Source organism: Ailuropoda melanoleuca, chromosome 3 (genome assembly GCF_002007445.2).
Source record: "Ailuropoda melanoleuca isolate Jingjing chromosome 3, ASM200744v2, whole genome shotgun sequence".
Taxonomy (NCBI): domain Eukaryota; kingdom Metazoa; phylum Chordata; class Mammalia; order Carnivora; family Ursidae; genus Ailuropoda; species Ailuropoda melanoleuca.
In genome coordinates this window covers 104,797,566-104,813,053 of record NC_048220.1, presented here as the reverse complement: position 1 = coordinate 104,813,053, position 15,488 = coordinate 104,797,566, and the positions used below count along the sequence as shown (strand labels likewise).

Below are 15,488 nucleotides of genomic sequence, written 5' to 3'. Positions count from 1 at the left end.
GTGCCACGCCCAACGGCCGCGCGGGGCGAGAGCGAGCCGCGGCCGCCGCCCGGGCCCCAGGGCGATCTCGGGAACCCGGGCCCCGCGCGGCCCGCTCGCCGGCCTTTCCCGCCCGTCTCCCTCCTCTCCGCGCGCCCGCAGAGCCTTTCCTGCCCCGGCGAGGTTCTCCAGCTTGGCCCGGACCGGAGGAGGCACTTATTTAGCGGCGGGGGACCAGAAAACGCGAGGAGGTTTTTGGCTCGGGAAGCAGAAGTGCAGCTTTTACAGGGAGTAAAGGGGGAGCAGCGAAGGCACGGATGAGTGGAAGTAATAATTACTGTTTTTTTCTGAGTCCTCGCTGTGTGCCAGGCACTGTGCTGAACAACTTGTGTGGCTTTCTGTAATTCCACAACGGCCCGGCGAGGTAGGTACGGCGATTTTCTTTTTTACAGTGGATTCGGACACCCAGAGGTGCAGAGACGTAGTCAAAGGCACGCCGACGGTAAGAGGCCGCTATCGGGTGGAACCCAGGCCGTGTGACTGCTAGGCCCCCAGCCTGTTTCCGTCCTTGTGCCAGCGCCCTGCGCAGCTCCAGGGCGCCGTTGCTACCGGAGCACGGGTCCCCGGGGGCAGCAGCATCAGCCCAGGGAGGCCAGCTGCGGGGCAGCGTGCGGCGGCATTTGTGTTTGAGCCACTTGTGGGCTTCCAGGGAGACGCGGCTTGGAAGTGGGGTTGTGACAAAGGACACGAAGGGCTTTAGGCTTCCTTTCTGTGTGTGTTCGCACGGAGAGCTGATGGATGTGCCGCCCGCAGAGCTTCCGGAAAAAGTAGAGAAAAAGACGAATAAGTGCAAATGAACGTGGACGGTGTTCCTCCTCCGTTTTGATGCTCAGGGCGGGATGGGGCAGAATTCTCGGCAGCCGCGAGTTAGGCTGTGCTCTTAGACCTTGAAACCTTTTTCGTCTTTTCTTAACCGGGGCAGACTCTTGAGAAAGACCTTCGGGAAGATAGTTTAACTTCCTCGTTTTGTAGTTGGAGAAAATGCGGGTCAGAGCGATGAGTTTCAGATCTCGCCCGCATGTGTGGGTTGAAATGTGAAGTTGGGATGGAAAGGATGGTGACCAGTTAAAATATAAATTTAACCACTGGAGCTTATGCTAGGTGAATTACGGGTGACTGAGGTGTGCAGGAGATCTTGCCCTTAGGGCAGTCGGGATCTTCTGTGGATGAAAGCCTCTCTCTTCATTCTCTCTCTACATTCAGTTCATTTATTTCGCGTTTACTGTTTAGGCTCCTGTGTATATTTGAGTATGGAAGATACCGTCAAAGACAAGCATGTATTTGCGATTTTTAAAAGCCAGTATGCTCCCTGGCTTTATAAAATCGTTGCAGGTCCACACCATTACTTGACACCACAAATGTCTTGAGATAAAACTAGTAAGTTTTGGCACTAGCTCTTCTGAACTAATTTTCTTGGAATGGCTTTCAACCTTTTTTTTTTTTTAAAGAGCCTTTAGGATTAGTCTTTTAAGAAGTTTTTGCAGTCAGAGGAACACAATATTGCCATCCTTGCAAGTAAATTAAAAACTACAAGGAAGCTTAGTATTTGTAAGTGTTTCCATTTACACCCAGTACTTTCCATGTTTCTTAACAGAAAGTAGCAATAAAGGATCAAAATACTGTATGGCCCAGGTTCTTTAGTTGGTGTTGCCATAAATAACAGATTGCTTTAGAATATAACATTGTTTTACTTAGAACGTGCCTTCATGTAGCAATTCTAGTTACATTTATTTAGACTGCGTTACCTTATTGAGTTATTAGCATTTTAGGTTTCAAATTTTAGAAGGTAATGACATACGTTTAAACTGTTAACTTGGAGTCTAGCTAATGGTGTTATTGCTCGGAGTAAAATATATCAGAATGAAATTTCCTTGTGCATTAATTGAGAGAGAACTTTGATTCCCTTTCAAATATTTTTTAGCCTGTTCTTTCCCTCAGACGAGTGGTTATCAGTTGGGTAGGAATTTGAAAACTGGTACTTTACAGTTAGTAGCCTGGCATATCTCTTGTGCATGCATTTATTAAGAACAAATGAAGCAGATTGTAATAATAGAAGACTGGTGTGCTTTCCTTCTGCCCAGCCAAGTCAGGTTACTTTTGTTATTGTTAAATCCTTTCTAAGTTTTTGTACTTCTGACTGATAGAAAAATAGGCAGTCTTTGTTCTTTATTTAACTCACATTCAGTTTGCTCTTCTCAGCTGACAGTCTGCTAAGGGTGCATCAGAAGATTTGGTAATGGTTGCTGACCTTTTTCGCAGTAGTTATTTTTCTTGTAATTTTCATTATTTTACTTGTCTTACTTTGCCTTGAAAGTAAAGGGTAGAGGTTAGTTTAGGTTTTTATAGGTTTGTGAATTGTATGTGGTTCATAGGGTGGATGGGGCAATGTTAAAAGATGAAATTTAATATAAAGCCTGAATTTGTGACAGAAACCAATTTTTTTTGCCAGCTTAATAAAATTACCTCTATGATCTTTCAAGATTTTGTATTAGATTTTTTAAAAATGATATTTTAGAATTCAGATATGCATTATATATTCGTTTGCAGAGGGAGAGAATTGTTGGAGTAGGTGGGTTTAAAAAAAATGCTCTCTTACTCCCCCCCCCCCCCCCCCCCNNCCCTTCCCCCCCCCCCCCCCCCACCGTGGGAAAAACCTTTAGTTGCAACACTGTCCTTCCAGCCATGGAGTTAAATGTAGACTCAACAATTGTAGTCTCACTTGTAGTTGGTGGTCACACTGGTGGTTAATTAGGTTTATATGTTTTTAAATATCAAAAATCAGCTTTTTCCTTTTTTATTTAAGTATTTTTGGACACCCTGTTTGGCCTTGGTGGGGAAGGCTGAATTGCAAGCCAGGTGATATGGTAAAGAGCTAGGAATAATCTGCACATGAAGAGGGGGCTTTATAAAACAAAATAATTCAAAAAATTTTTACAGGTTGTGGCCTTAGTAAATGTCTTTAGATGACTTTGATTTCTCCTTTTGTCCTCTGGCAGTCAATCATGTAATATTTAGCTGTTCAGCTTGCTGTATTTCATTCAGTTATTTAATAATAATTTTTTAGAGATTTACTTTAGAGAGAGAATGCCAGTGAGCTTGGGGGGGTGGGGGGGGAGGGGGGAAGGAGAGAGAGTCACAAGCAGACTCCAGTGAGTGGAGCCCCATTCAGGCTTGATCTCACAGTCTTGAGATCAGGACCTGAGCCAAAACCTGAGAGTCAGCCACTTAACTGACTGAGCCATCCAGGTGCCCCAGGTATTTAATAATTATTAAAGTAAATGTTAGAGGTGGGTCAGAGAAGGGGCTTCCTAGATGGGACAGACTTCTACTCTGTAGGGATGTCATCCTTGGTGCTGTTAATTTAAGTGGGTGTGTAACAGCATCATTGTGTATTTGTATAGCCCTTTTATCTTCTATAAGTGCTCTTACATAGCTTAGTATTCTTATGTTTTTGCTTATTAAGAGAACTGAAGCTCCGAAACTCATTTTCTTATTCAAAAAAGTCAGAAAGATTCAGAGTCTGGAGGGTATGAGTGTGACAACTATTTAACTTCCAGGCTTTTTTAGGCTGTTCCTCAAGTATACCCTCTTGTGGACTGAGCTTGCACAATACTGCCTCATCTATGTATGAAGTCATGGATATTTTATTCTTGGGTTTTAATCCAGTGTTATCTAGCTTTGCTTTTTTACTTATTGCTCACGTTGTTCCAGTTTTGGTCCTTGTGTCCTTTTAATGGTCCCCTGTTTTGTTTTGTTTTTTTTTTTTAAAAGCATTTTCTTAATCAGGCATTTAAGGCTCACCTTGTATTTTGCCTCTCCCAGCCCTAGAGTCAACCATTTCTCCAAGGAGCTACAACGGAGAATTTTGAAGGGAAATGACAGGTGATAAATGTGAAGAATTTAGAAAGTAGATTGAGCGGTAGATCCAGTGATGGTGATATGAACGAGTGAGTGCATGGGCATGGGGGAAGGACAGAGGGACAAGCAGACTCCCTGCTGGGTGACTCACCGGGCTCTTGGGATGCAATCCCAGGACCTTGAGATCATGACCTGAGCTGAAGTCAGCCACTTAACTGACTGAGCCACCCAGGCACCCCATTGAGTTAAATTTTAATATGATGTGATGTATGAAGTGAGGCTCATTTTTTCCCTATATATGGATGTGTAATTGTTCCACCAGTTGTTGAACAGAGTATCCTTTTTCTGTTGAATTATCTGCACTTAATGTTGAAAATCCCAGTTTTCCATTTATGTGTCAGTATATCTCATAACTGTTCTGTTCTGTGGATCTATTTGTCTGTTTTTACATCTAGACTATTTTAAAAATGTACCTATGAACAATATCTGATGTTTTTGTATATACTAAAAACACTTCTAAACATGTTCAAAAGCATACAGTACATATTCAGCAACTGACTTCTCATTTTAGTATTGTTTTTGAGATCTATTTCATGCTGACTTTGATTGCTATAAATAGGATGACTTTATGTCTTGGTTTTCCAGGGACAGCCCTAATTCACTCCAGTTAACCTGACATAAATAGTACTGCTTTTTAATCTTTTAAGTGCCCCATATGATTATCTTAGATACAGAGGTTTGAATGATATGCATAAACTGCAATTTAGTCCATTTTCCGTTTGACAGACATAAGTTGTTGTAGTTTTAGAAATAAGGTGGCAGTTCATTTCTCAGTCAGTCTTGTGCACGTGGGTGAGTTTCTCGTATATACATGTAGAAGAGAATTGCTGGATTCATTGGAACATTTTGGATTTTATTAGATAACTGCAAAATTGTTCTTCACTGCAGTGGTAGCAGTTGACACTCCCTTCAGTTTCACAGGTTCTCTTCCTGACTTCCATGCCTGCGTTTGATATTGACTGATATATATTTTTTAAAGATTTTATTTGAGAGAGAGATATCGAGAGAGAGCCCTGGCTGGGAGGAGAGGGAGAATCAGGCTCCCCGCTGAGCAGGGAGCCCTATACAGGGCTCAATCCCAGGACCCCAGGATCGTTGCCTGAGTTGAAGGCAGACACTTAACCAACTGAGCCACCCAGGCAGTCCATGTATTTACTGATATTTTAATACCTCTGGAGCTCTTTTGTGAGAGATGATAGATTTTAATTTTCTTTAAAAATTTTTAAATTTATTTTTAAAGATTTATTTATTTAGAGCATGCGTGAGTGCAGGGGAGGGGTAAAAGGAGAGGGAGAAAGAATCTCAAACAGACTCCGCACTTAGCCAGAGAGGAGACTGAATGGAAGACCGACTCTCGGCTGGATTCCGTAACCCCGAAATCATCAATTTTGCCAGAGTAAGCTCTACTGTTAATTCAGGTGGATTGTGGTTGGTCTTCATGCTCCCCTGCTCTTGGAACGTAAATGCTCACAGCCTTTTAGACTCAGTTAAAGGAAGCACACTTAACATTCTTTGTGAACTTTAGCAAAGTTATTGATGGAAATTTCTTTAAAGTTGTCATGCAATCTAGTAATTGGGATTAAATAGACATTTTGAAATTTAAGAGTATTTCAGAAATCAGGGTCAGTCCACAAAAAAATAAATCAGTGATTATGTTAATCTGTGAGCGATCGTGGACATTTCCATTGAATGTTATTTTAGAATAACATTTATTGATGATGTTATGTGCTTTTCAAATTAGGTAAGAAAAGGATGAAAATTACACTTTTCATTCCATGTAGGCAACTAATAATTGATTCTGTTGCCTCAGACATTTTTTTTTTTCTGTACTGTACCTTCATCATGCTTTCATTTTTTGCTCTGAGGGATCTGAATGCCAACACAAAATGGTACTGTTGGAAAAATGATAAGTGTTACAAGCCAAAAGTGAATTCTTTCTACAATTGGAAAACTTCAACAGAAAGTATTCTGATACAGTCCTTTAAAAAAGCAAAGTAAGTAGATATTGAAGCCCAATTTGAAGGTGAAACTACGAGCTTTTTAGGAGAATGCTTAGCTCTTGGACCTTAGCCCTGAATGTTCTGAGAAAGTAACTGGATAAAACTTCCTGCACATGAAAAATTTGAAATTGGATCATCCATACCAGCTGCTAGTAAATTACAGGGAGATGTTGTATGGTCCTCAGATTTATGGAAGTATCCTACTCATACTAATTAAAATCACAGAGTGGAGTTAGTTTATGGAATTATAAGTCTACCATTTTAAAGATCTGTTCAAGAGAGCTGAAATATGTAAGATAACATGCCACTAGTTACTGGATGTTGGTACCCTTCATTGCATTTTTCTTTTTTTTTTGAAAATAATGCACCTTCTCCCCAGGACATTCCAGCAATACAGAGGTGTATGAATTTTATTGTTTTTAACATACCATTCCATTGTATAAATTACATAGAACATAACTTTCCATAACAGTGCAAAGGTGAGTACTTTTTATACCTTTCATTTATGTATGTTTTTATATCTATTGTTTGTTTTGTATATTTACACCTTGTTATTTTTTAATATAATTTTTGCATGGACAGTTCCATAATATAAAGTTAACCCTTCCCAGGGAGAAAAAAGTGGTTAGTGCTCTATTTTTAGTTTGCTAGTATTGGGAATAAAGTTAGATGAACATTTTGACTTACTTTTTAGTAGCTTTTCTCAAGAGAAATATTCCTCATGGCTTTGATGAGTAAAGATTGTTTCAGAAATCTTTCAGTTCAACAAACTTGTTTACCTACAACAATAAAATAGCGTCATTTAAAAGAAAAATAGAACTTAAATGCTTTGTTTAATCTTAATTTGTATTTTTTTTTAGATTTGTCAGAGACACGTCTCACAAGCCAGGGGAGTGGCAGGCAGAGGAAGAAGCAGGCTCCCCGCTGAGCAAGGAACCCAGTGTGGGATTCGATCCCAGGACCCTGGGATCATTGCTTTGTTTAATTTTTAAAAAGAGCAGAAGGGACACCTGGGTGGCTCAGTTGGTTAGGTGTCTGCCTTTGGCTCAGGCCATGACTCTGGGATTGAGTCCTGCATCAGGCTCCTTCTGCCTTCTGCTCCCCCTGCTTGTGCTCTCTCTCTCTCAGAAATAAGTAAATAAAATCTTAAAAAAAAAAAAGAGCAGAAATTTTTATACCTAACAGCATGCACATACCTAAGACTATTGTAGCTTCATGATGCATGTTTTAAAGGTTAAGATATTAAGGTGTGCACTTGATTTGGTTTTACAGTTTGGCCAGTTAATCCTGTGAGCGCACAGGCAAGGCAAGTCTTCCTATGTAACATTCATAGATGGGACTACAACAATCATAAAGTCTAGGGGTGCCTGGGTGGCTCAGTCTGTTAAGCATCTGCCTTCAGCTCAGGTCATGATCCCAGGGTCCTGGGATTGAGCCCCATGTTGGGCTCTCTGCTTAGCAGGGAACCTGCTGCTTCTCTCTCTCCCTCTGCCTGCCCCTCTGCCTGCTTGTGCATGCTCTCTCTTCTCTGTCAAATTAATAAAATCTTGAAAAAATTATAAAGCCAACTTAGAAGTTCTCTGAAAAGTTAGTGTTACATTAAGTGCTTGGGCTTCTATAATCCAAGGTACTCTGTACAAAAATTCTTACTCTCACAGGAATCCTTTATTTTAGTACTGCTAGCAGAGTACTTAAATAGTCTTCTGGGGACAGAAAAGGGTGGAATGTGGAAATGCTTTCCTTAATTAGAGTTAGTTAATAATTATATTAATAGTAGTAACAGCTAACATTCAGTGCTTACTATTTAATAGACAATTTTTGCAGTTCATGATTTCAGTTTTACAGATGAAAAAACTGGGGGCACAGAGATTAAGTTACTAGCCCAGGAGCACAGCAAGTGAATGATGTTGGAGAATTTTTCACAGTGAGAATTGGTTAAAGAAAATTGGGGGGGTTCTTTTTATTGCATTTCAAATACTTTTTCACTGTTCTACACTAGAGCCCTCAGTTTTAGATTTGCCTTAGATTTGGGTGGTTCAGTGAAAACTGGTAAACTGAAGGTCATGTTCAGTGTCTTTTCCTCTTTAAGGATTTTTCTTTTTTAAATTTTATTTATTTATCAGAGGGAGGGGAAGGGCAGAGGGAGAGAATCTCAAGCAGACCCTGCACTGAGTGGGGAGCCTGATGTGGGCCTCAATATCACCACCCTGAGGGCATGACCTGAGCCAAAATCAAGAGTTGGACGCTTAACCAACTGAGCCACCCAGACATCCCTGAAAACATTTTTTATATAGAATTTTGGAGGTGTAATTTACAAACGATGAAATCATAGAATTTAAGGACTCAGCTTGAAAAGGTTTTCCTATTGAATATTTATAATCATTACCCCAGAACAGTTGACTCTTTTTTTTTTTTTTTTAAAGATTTTATTTATTTATTCCACAGAGATAGAGACAGCCCGAGAGAGGGAACACAAGCAGGGGGAGTGGGAGAGGAGGAAGCAGGCTCATAGTGGAAGAGCCTGACGTGGGGCTCGATCCCGTAACGCCGGGATCACGCCCTGACCCGAAGGCAGACGCTTAACTGCTGTGCCACCCAGGCGCCCCAGAACAGTTGACTCTTGAACAAGAAGAATTTGAACTCTGGGGTCCACTTGTATATGGATTTTTTTTTTTTAAATGCAGAATGATGCTGGAAATGTAGTAATGTCTCTTTATGATTTTCTTAATATTTTCCTTTCTCTAGCTTTATTGTAAGAATACAGTATATAATACATGTAACATACAAAACATGTATCGTTTGTTAACTGGTAAGGCTTCTGGTCAGCAGTAGGCTAAGTTTTTGGGGAGTCACAGGTTACGTGGATTTTCAACTGTGGGTTGGGTGGGTATTTGAGGGTTAACTTTACATACATTTCTCTAACCCACCCCCTCCCACTCCCCTCCCTCAGTTTCCCTGTGGGCCTTTCCAGTCACGTCCCTCTCAGGCAACTACTTTCTGGTTTGTAGCACCTTAGGTTACTTTTCTCTTGGGCCTTTTCTTAGTCATTAAAGAAACAGTGTTGTGTCTGTTATCTTCATCTAACTTCTGAAAAACCTAACAGAGGGATGATCAGAAGTCCATTTTTGCTTGTATAGAATTCTCATCTTTGTGTGAGAATGTTGATCGAGAGAAAACTTTATTTCTATTTTTTGTCAGACACTTAAGTTTTGGGGACAGAAAGTTATATAAGAAATGGTCTCTCTTAAGAAACCTAACATTTGGGAAGAAGCTTGCATTCATTCTTTTTTCAAAATGTTTTATTTGACCTTGACTAATGTAGAATTCTTGAAATTTTTGGCTGTTTTAATTTAGAAATCAGTCTTTTTTTTTTAGCAGTGAAACGATATAGTTTCTTTTTAATGCCGTGCATATTTAGTTACATGGAATGTTATTTTTTTGTTTTATTGATACATAATTGATAGGATTAGTTTTCTTTTCTTTTTTTGACAGGAATATTCTTTTTAAATAGTGCTATTATTTCCTTTTGAATTCGTTGGACCCTATTATAGAAGAGCTAAAGGAGAGACTGCTAAGAGCCAGAGCTGCTACTTTAATGGAATTATACAGTGCTTGTAGTGTAAATATAAGCCTTAGGAGGCTGCAAGGGTATTTAAGGCAATGCTGATGACAGTCATTAAAACTTGTAACTCGAGTAGGAGAGTATTGAAAATTTGGTTTCAACATAGCTATTGCATGTTTCTGAAGTTGAAAATTTCAGCCCTAAATAAAGTACCATCTATTTGGAAAAAATAATAAATGCTAATTGAGAACCTAAAATATTCAATTATATTAAACCATTAATAAAGAAAATGTTGGAAACTTGGTAAATGATATGGATTTTAGTATTGGCTTCAGAATTAATAATTTAAGAAAAATCCACAAATGAGATGAAGATCAATTTAGCATATAAATATTTAGCTTTACTTTTTTCTTGGCTTTAGGGGGATGACCTGAAATAAAATATTTATAATGGTGTAATCAAACCAAAATGAGCTTTCTTTATTCTTTTAATTTGAATTATATAGGTAATCTCGAAGAAAGGGAAAAGAGAAGTTCTAGAGGTGGTCTACAGATTGTAATTTTTCTTACCTGTGATATATAATCTAGAGGATTTTTATCATTGCATAGGAATATTGGGTATGAGAAAGTAGTATTGGTAAAATGATTTTTCGTAATTTATATTCTAATGATACTACTTGGCAGCATCAAAGGATCCAGTTAGGTTGATGTTACTGGTCTAGTAATCACATTTGTAGTACTGACTGGGAAATAAGAGCAGACGGTACTCAAGTGAGTGCAACTACAATAGAAAAATAGGGGATTGCTTAATGTGCACTGTTTTCTTTGATCTGTCCCATTGTGAAGGTTCCCTTTAAATTGCTTTTTATATTGTTGATGTATTAAATATTTTGGATAATAGAGGGAATCAAAGCTTTCTGTTCAGCCTCTTTGTATCAGAAAATATGCAAGTACAGTTTAATGGTGTGAAGGTGAGATTAACTACCAGTTTCTGTGGATTTGGGAGAGGTGTCTTCCATTTGTGAAACTAGTTGTGAGATCTGGGAATGTGATGGAATCGCATTGGATTTTTCCTTTTATTTGAGGTTGGGTCAGATGTTAGTGATTTTCGAAGACCGTAGCTAAGCCCAAAGAAAGGAAAAATTTATATGGGAACTGTAATACATAAAAAAGTGCAGTTGCTGTGGTTTAAATAAAGTAATGGGAAATCTTAAAACTTGAAAACCACAAGCTAGATGACTGTTCATATCTTCTAGTGTCCAACTATAACTTTGAAGTTCTGAAAAATTTAGGATCAGTAAGAACATCTGAAATTATCTTTTTTTTTTTAAGACTAAACCACGAAAGGAAAACAACAATTTCTCATTCTGCCGTAGTCTAAGTGCATTAGTTTAAGACTCAAGATCCAGAGTCTTGTTATTGATATTCTCTTAACCGTGCCTGCAGGTAAACTACTCTCCAGTATGACTGGGAAGGTATTCTGTATTGGTCTAGTGCCTGTAATCTGGAGAAAATACAGACCAAATTACTTGAACTAATTTCTTAGGTTTTGGTGAAGAATAATGCAAATGTACTAGATAAGGATAAACAGATCTCCACAAATTGTTGAGAATTGACCAGTCTGTTTTGCCCATCGTTTGAGAAAACTGAAGTAAAATTTCTTGCCTTTTATACTGTAATTGATCTGTACATGTCTGTCTGTTTGCCTGTATGTTTAACTTCAGGATAATTATCTCCTCAAATGAAAAGTTGAATTATCTCATGCCAAATATTTTTTCCAAAAAGTTTTATTTTGATAACTGACAGTAATTGAGGACTTACTGTGCGCCACCTCCTTTAATATTCAAAGATACTAAAGATACTAACTTTATTTTTTTTTAATTTTAATTTTTTAAAAAGGTTTTATTTATTTATTTGACAGAGAGACACAGCCAGCGAGAGAGGGAACACAGGCAGGGGGATTGGGAGAGGAAGAAGCAGGCTCCTAGTTGAGAATCCTGATGTGGGGCTCGATCCCAGAATGCTGGGATCATGCCCTGAGCTGAAGGCAGACGCTTAACGACTGTGCTACCCAGGCGCCCCTAAAGATACTAACTTTAAATCATCATGATTTTGAAACGTTAAGATCATTTTGTTGAGTAAAAACATTTTAAGTCGCCCATTTCCAGATTATTTTTGGTTTCATCATAAAGTAAGCTTAGAATTTTTAGATTTTGTGGTTCTCTATTAAAGGTAATAAAAATTTTCCTGATTTAGTTTGACTAAAAACGTGTTCATATGTGCCTATGTGTCAAAACTATATTTATTTATCACCTTTGAATCTAATATTGCCACAAATGAGATTGTGTTTGGAATCTTAGAACTGGAACACTCTTAATTGGGTTTAAAAATACAGAGAAGTTACGATAGGGTGCATGCTGGAAACATGGACCTTTGATGTTCTTATATTCATTTTAAAGAAATTGGGAATAATGATGAATTCTTTACCATGAACCCCCCCCCCCCGCCATTCAACTTGTTGCAATAAATTTAACTAAAAATCTCACCTGGTCTGTGTGGGTTTTATTTGTTCTTATGGTCTTTATTTTTTAAAACCAAAAACTGTTGATGTGCCTTGTCTTATTACTTTGAGTTGGTTTTAAATGATTCAGTTTTCTCCCCTGCCACTTTCCCCCGTTGTACTTGGTATTTCACATTGAACATAGTTGACTTTTTTTTTCCAGGTTGAATTGACCAAAGCAATGGTTATGGAGAAGCCTAGTCCCCTGCTGGTCGGGCGGGAATTTGTGAGACAGTATTACACGCTGCTGAACCAGGCCCCAGACATGCTACACAGGTAAAACGTTTTTTTTTTGCCCTGCATCATCTGAAGTTTTTTAGCATGTGGGTACTTAATACTTTTAGAGTCTCTTATGCATCATGCTCTTTGTAGGGTGTTGCATAATAGGGCTTGGTACCTAAGAACCAGTAAATGATTTCTGTTAAAATTATAATTTTATTTTTTTAAAAGATTTTTAAAGATTTATTTGAGAGAGTGAGCATGCACATGCGCTAGCAAGGGGAGGGGCAGAGGGTGAGGGAGAGAATCTCGAGCAGATTCCCTGCTGAGTGTCCAGCCTATTGGTAGGACTATCCCTGAGATCATGACCTAGGCTGAAATCAAGAGTCAAATGCTTAATTGACTGAGTTGCCCAGGTGTCCCTAAAATTATAATTTTAAATAGAATATACAAGTAGAAAGAAATTAGACTAAGTTATCTAAACTTACACATTAAATAGTGTCTGAAAATGTAAAGGTATAGTATTTATGCTTTTGTTTCTGTTTTTTTTGTGCTGTTTTTTGGTGAATCATGAATATTTAGTAAGAATGTGTTGAAGATATTCCCGTAATAATATTTTTGTGTTGATGTTTTTAAAAATTGGGGAAACTTCAATGCAAATGGTATAGGTTTAAGGGAAGAAGCTGTCTCCATAAAATAAAAGTGCAAGGTGAAGCAGCAAGCACTGACGTGGAAGCTGCAGCAAGTTCTTCAGAAGATCTAGCTAAGTAATTCATGACAGTGGCTACACTACACAACAGATTTTCAGTGTAGGTGAAACAGCCTTGTATTGTTGGAAGTGATTCGTGGGAACATGTCAAAATAATAAGATGAACAGGAGTTGAGAAGAAGTTGATTCCAGCCCTCATGGATGATTTTGAGGGGTTCAAAACTTCAGTGGAGGAAGTAACTGCAGATGAGGTAGAAATAGCAAGAGAACTAGAATGAGAAATGGAGTCTGAAGATGGGACTGAATTGCTGTGATCTCATGATGAGACTTTAACAGATGAGGAATTGCTTACGGATGAGCAAAGAAAGTGGTTTCTTGAAATGGAATCTATTGGTGAAGACACTGTGAAGATTGTTGAAATGACAACATGATAGGATATTACATAGATTGAGTTGTTAAAACAGTGTCAGGGTTAACTGAGAGGATTAACTCCTAATTTTGAAAGAAGTTCTCTGGATAAAATGCTGTCAAACAGCGTCATAGGCTATAGAGAAATTGTTAGTGAAAGGACGAGTCAATCGATGGGGGAAAGCTTCATTGTTGTCTTAAGAAATTGGCATAGCCACCCCAGACTTCTGCATCCACCACCCTGATCAGTCAGCAGCCATCCAGACTGAGGTAAGACCCTCCACCAGCAAAAAGATTAGGACTCCCTGAAAGCTCAGGTGATGGTTAGCATTTTTTTTTTTTTTTAGCAATTAAGTGTTTTTTAATTAAGGTATGTAAACTTTTTATAGAAATGCTATTGCACACTTAATAGACTGTAGTGTAGAGATAACTTTTATATGCATTGGAAAACCAAAAAATTTTTTTGACTCTATTTATTTCAGTATTCTTTTTATTGCATGGGTCTGGAACTGAACTTACGTGTCTCTGATGTATACCTGTGATAAAAAGTGGATTAGCCAGCAGTGAACTGATTCACTGGCTGACATGCAGCCTTTTAATAACTTTAAAATTTGCAGGGTACACTTGCGGTACCTGTGGGTCAGGCGGGGCAGGTAGAATCGGGATGTCGGATGACATGTATGGATTCATCTGTGAAAAGTTGTATACCTGTAGTATAGTTATCAAGAAATTCTAGTAGTTATCTGTGCGTTGGGGCACTTTGATTGTGTCTGTCAGGTTTTCTGATGCAGTATTAAAGTGAAAACAAGGGGCGCCTGGGTGGCACAGCGGTTGGGCGTCTGCCTTCGGCTCAGGGCGTGATCCCGGCGTTGTGGGATCGAGTCCCGCATCAGGCTCCTCTGCCATGAGCCTGCTTCTTCCTCTCCCACTCACTCTGCTTGTGTTCCCTCTCTCGCTGGCTGTCTCTATTTCTGTCGAATAAATAAATAAAATCTTTAAAAAAACAAAACAAAACACTTGAGGGAATAGATGGATTAAAGCTATGGGGAATTAAAGTTTGAAGCTCTTAATGCATCAGTAGAAATTGTTAAAAATTACTCTTAAACCTCACCTGCATGAGTTACTGGGTTTTTATTTTAAGTAGGCTCCATGCCCAGCATGGAGCCCAGTGTGGGGCTTGAATTCTCACGACCCTGAGATCAAGACCTGAGCTGAGATCAATAGTCAGACTTAAATGAGCCATCCAGGCGCCCCAGTTACTGGGTTTTTAATGGAAACCCCTCACATGCATTCTTAGATACATAAAAGGATAGGACTCTCTAAGCCTATGGGGAGGGTATAGATACCCTTACCTGTATCAAAACTGCCTCTTTTCTTCTAGAGTGAAAACAGGAACTTCTGTTTCATTCTAAGAAGTCTTCCTGACATGAACTACAAGATCTTTCCCAACACAATCATCCTTCTCTGAAATCTGGAGCTTATGTCTTAAAAGTGTTCTGCCTCATTGACCAAATCTATTTCCGTTCAGCAAATATTGAGTGACATGAAGTGGGTAGATCTATGATGGCATACAGAAATGAAAAAGAAAACCCATCTTGCTTCCGGGAGTCTGTCAGTGAAGCAAGTGGATACCAAACATGAAAAGTAAGTATCTAGTCTTAGGCTACTTGAAACTGACAAATTATCTCTGTTTTTCAGATTTTATGGAAAGAACTCTTCTTATGTCCATGGGGGATTGGATTCAAATGGAAAGCCAGCAGATGCTGTCTATGGACAGAAAGTAAGCATCCCAAGCTTTCTGTAGGTTGTTATGCAGCTAGAAAATAATCCATGCAATTGGGGCAGATACATATTTAGTAAATTTACTGATATTTAAAGATCACATTTTTTATTTCTTTTTTAGAAATTTTGGTATTCAGTAACTGTAAGTACGATAGCCATTGGAAAGCTTAGGGTGGTGTCACATTTGTTCATTTTGAGTGATGTATTCTGAAAGTTTTTTGTTTAGGAGGTAATTTGTTTTAGCATGGGGATCATTCATTTACTGGAAACATTTTTTAGATATGTCAATTCA

General features: G+C 38.8%; 1 protein-coding gene across 3 annotated transcripts in view; it reads left to right on the top strand.

Moving 5' to 3' along the window:
* The window catches only part of G3BP1 (G3BP stress granule assembly factor 1), a 35,158-nt gene that overhangs the window by 455 nt on the left and 19,215 nt on the right, over positions 1-15,488 (top strand). The window contains exons 1-3 of one of the 3 annotated variants that reach the window (XM_011226894.3): positions 25-403; positions 12,242-12,354; positions 15,113-15,194. In XM_011226894.3, coding sequence (XP_011225196.1) covers positions 12,260-12,354; positions 15,113-15,194 — 177 coding nt within the window. In that variant the 5' untranslated portion in view covers positions 25-403; positions 12,242-12,259. Of the gene's footprint in view, positions 1-24; positions 408-12,241; positions 12,355-15,112; positions 15,195-15,488 lie in introns of those variants that run through there. The other 2 variants (XM_034656833.1, XM_002920747.4) reach the window with 2 other exon arrangements.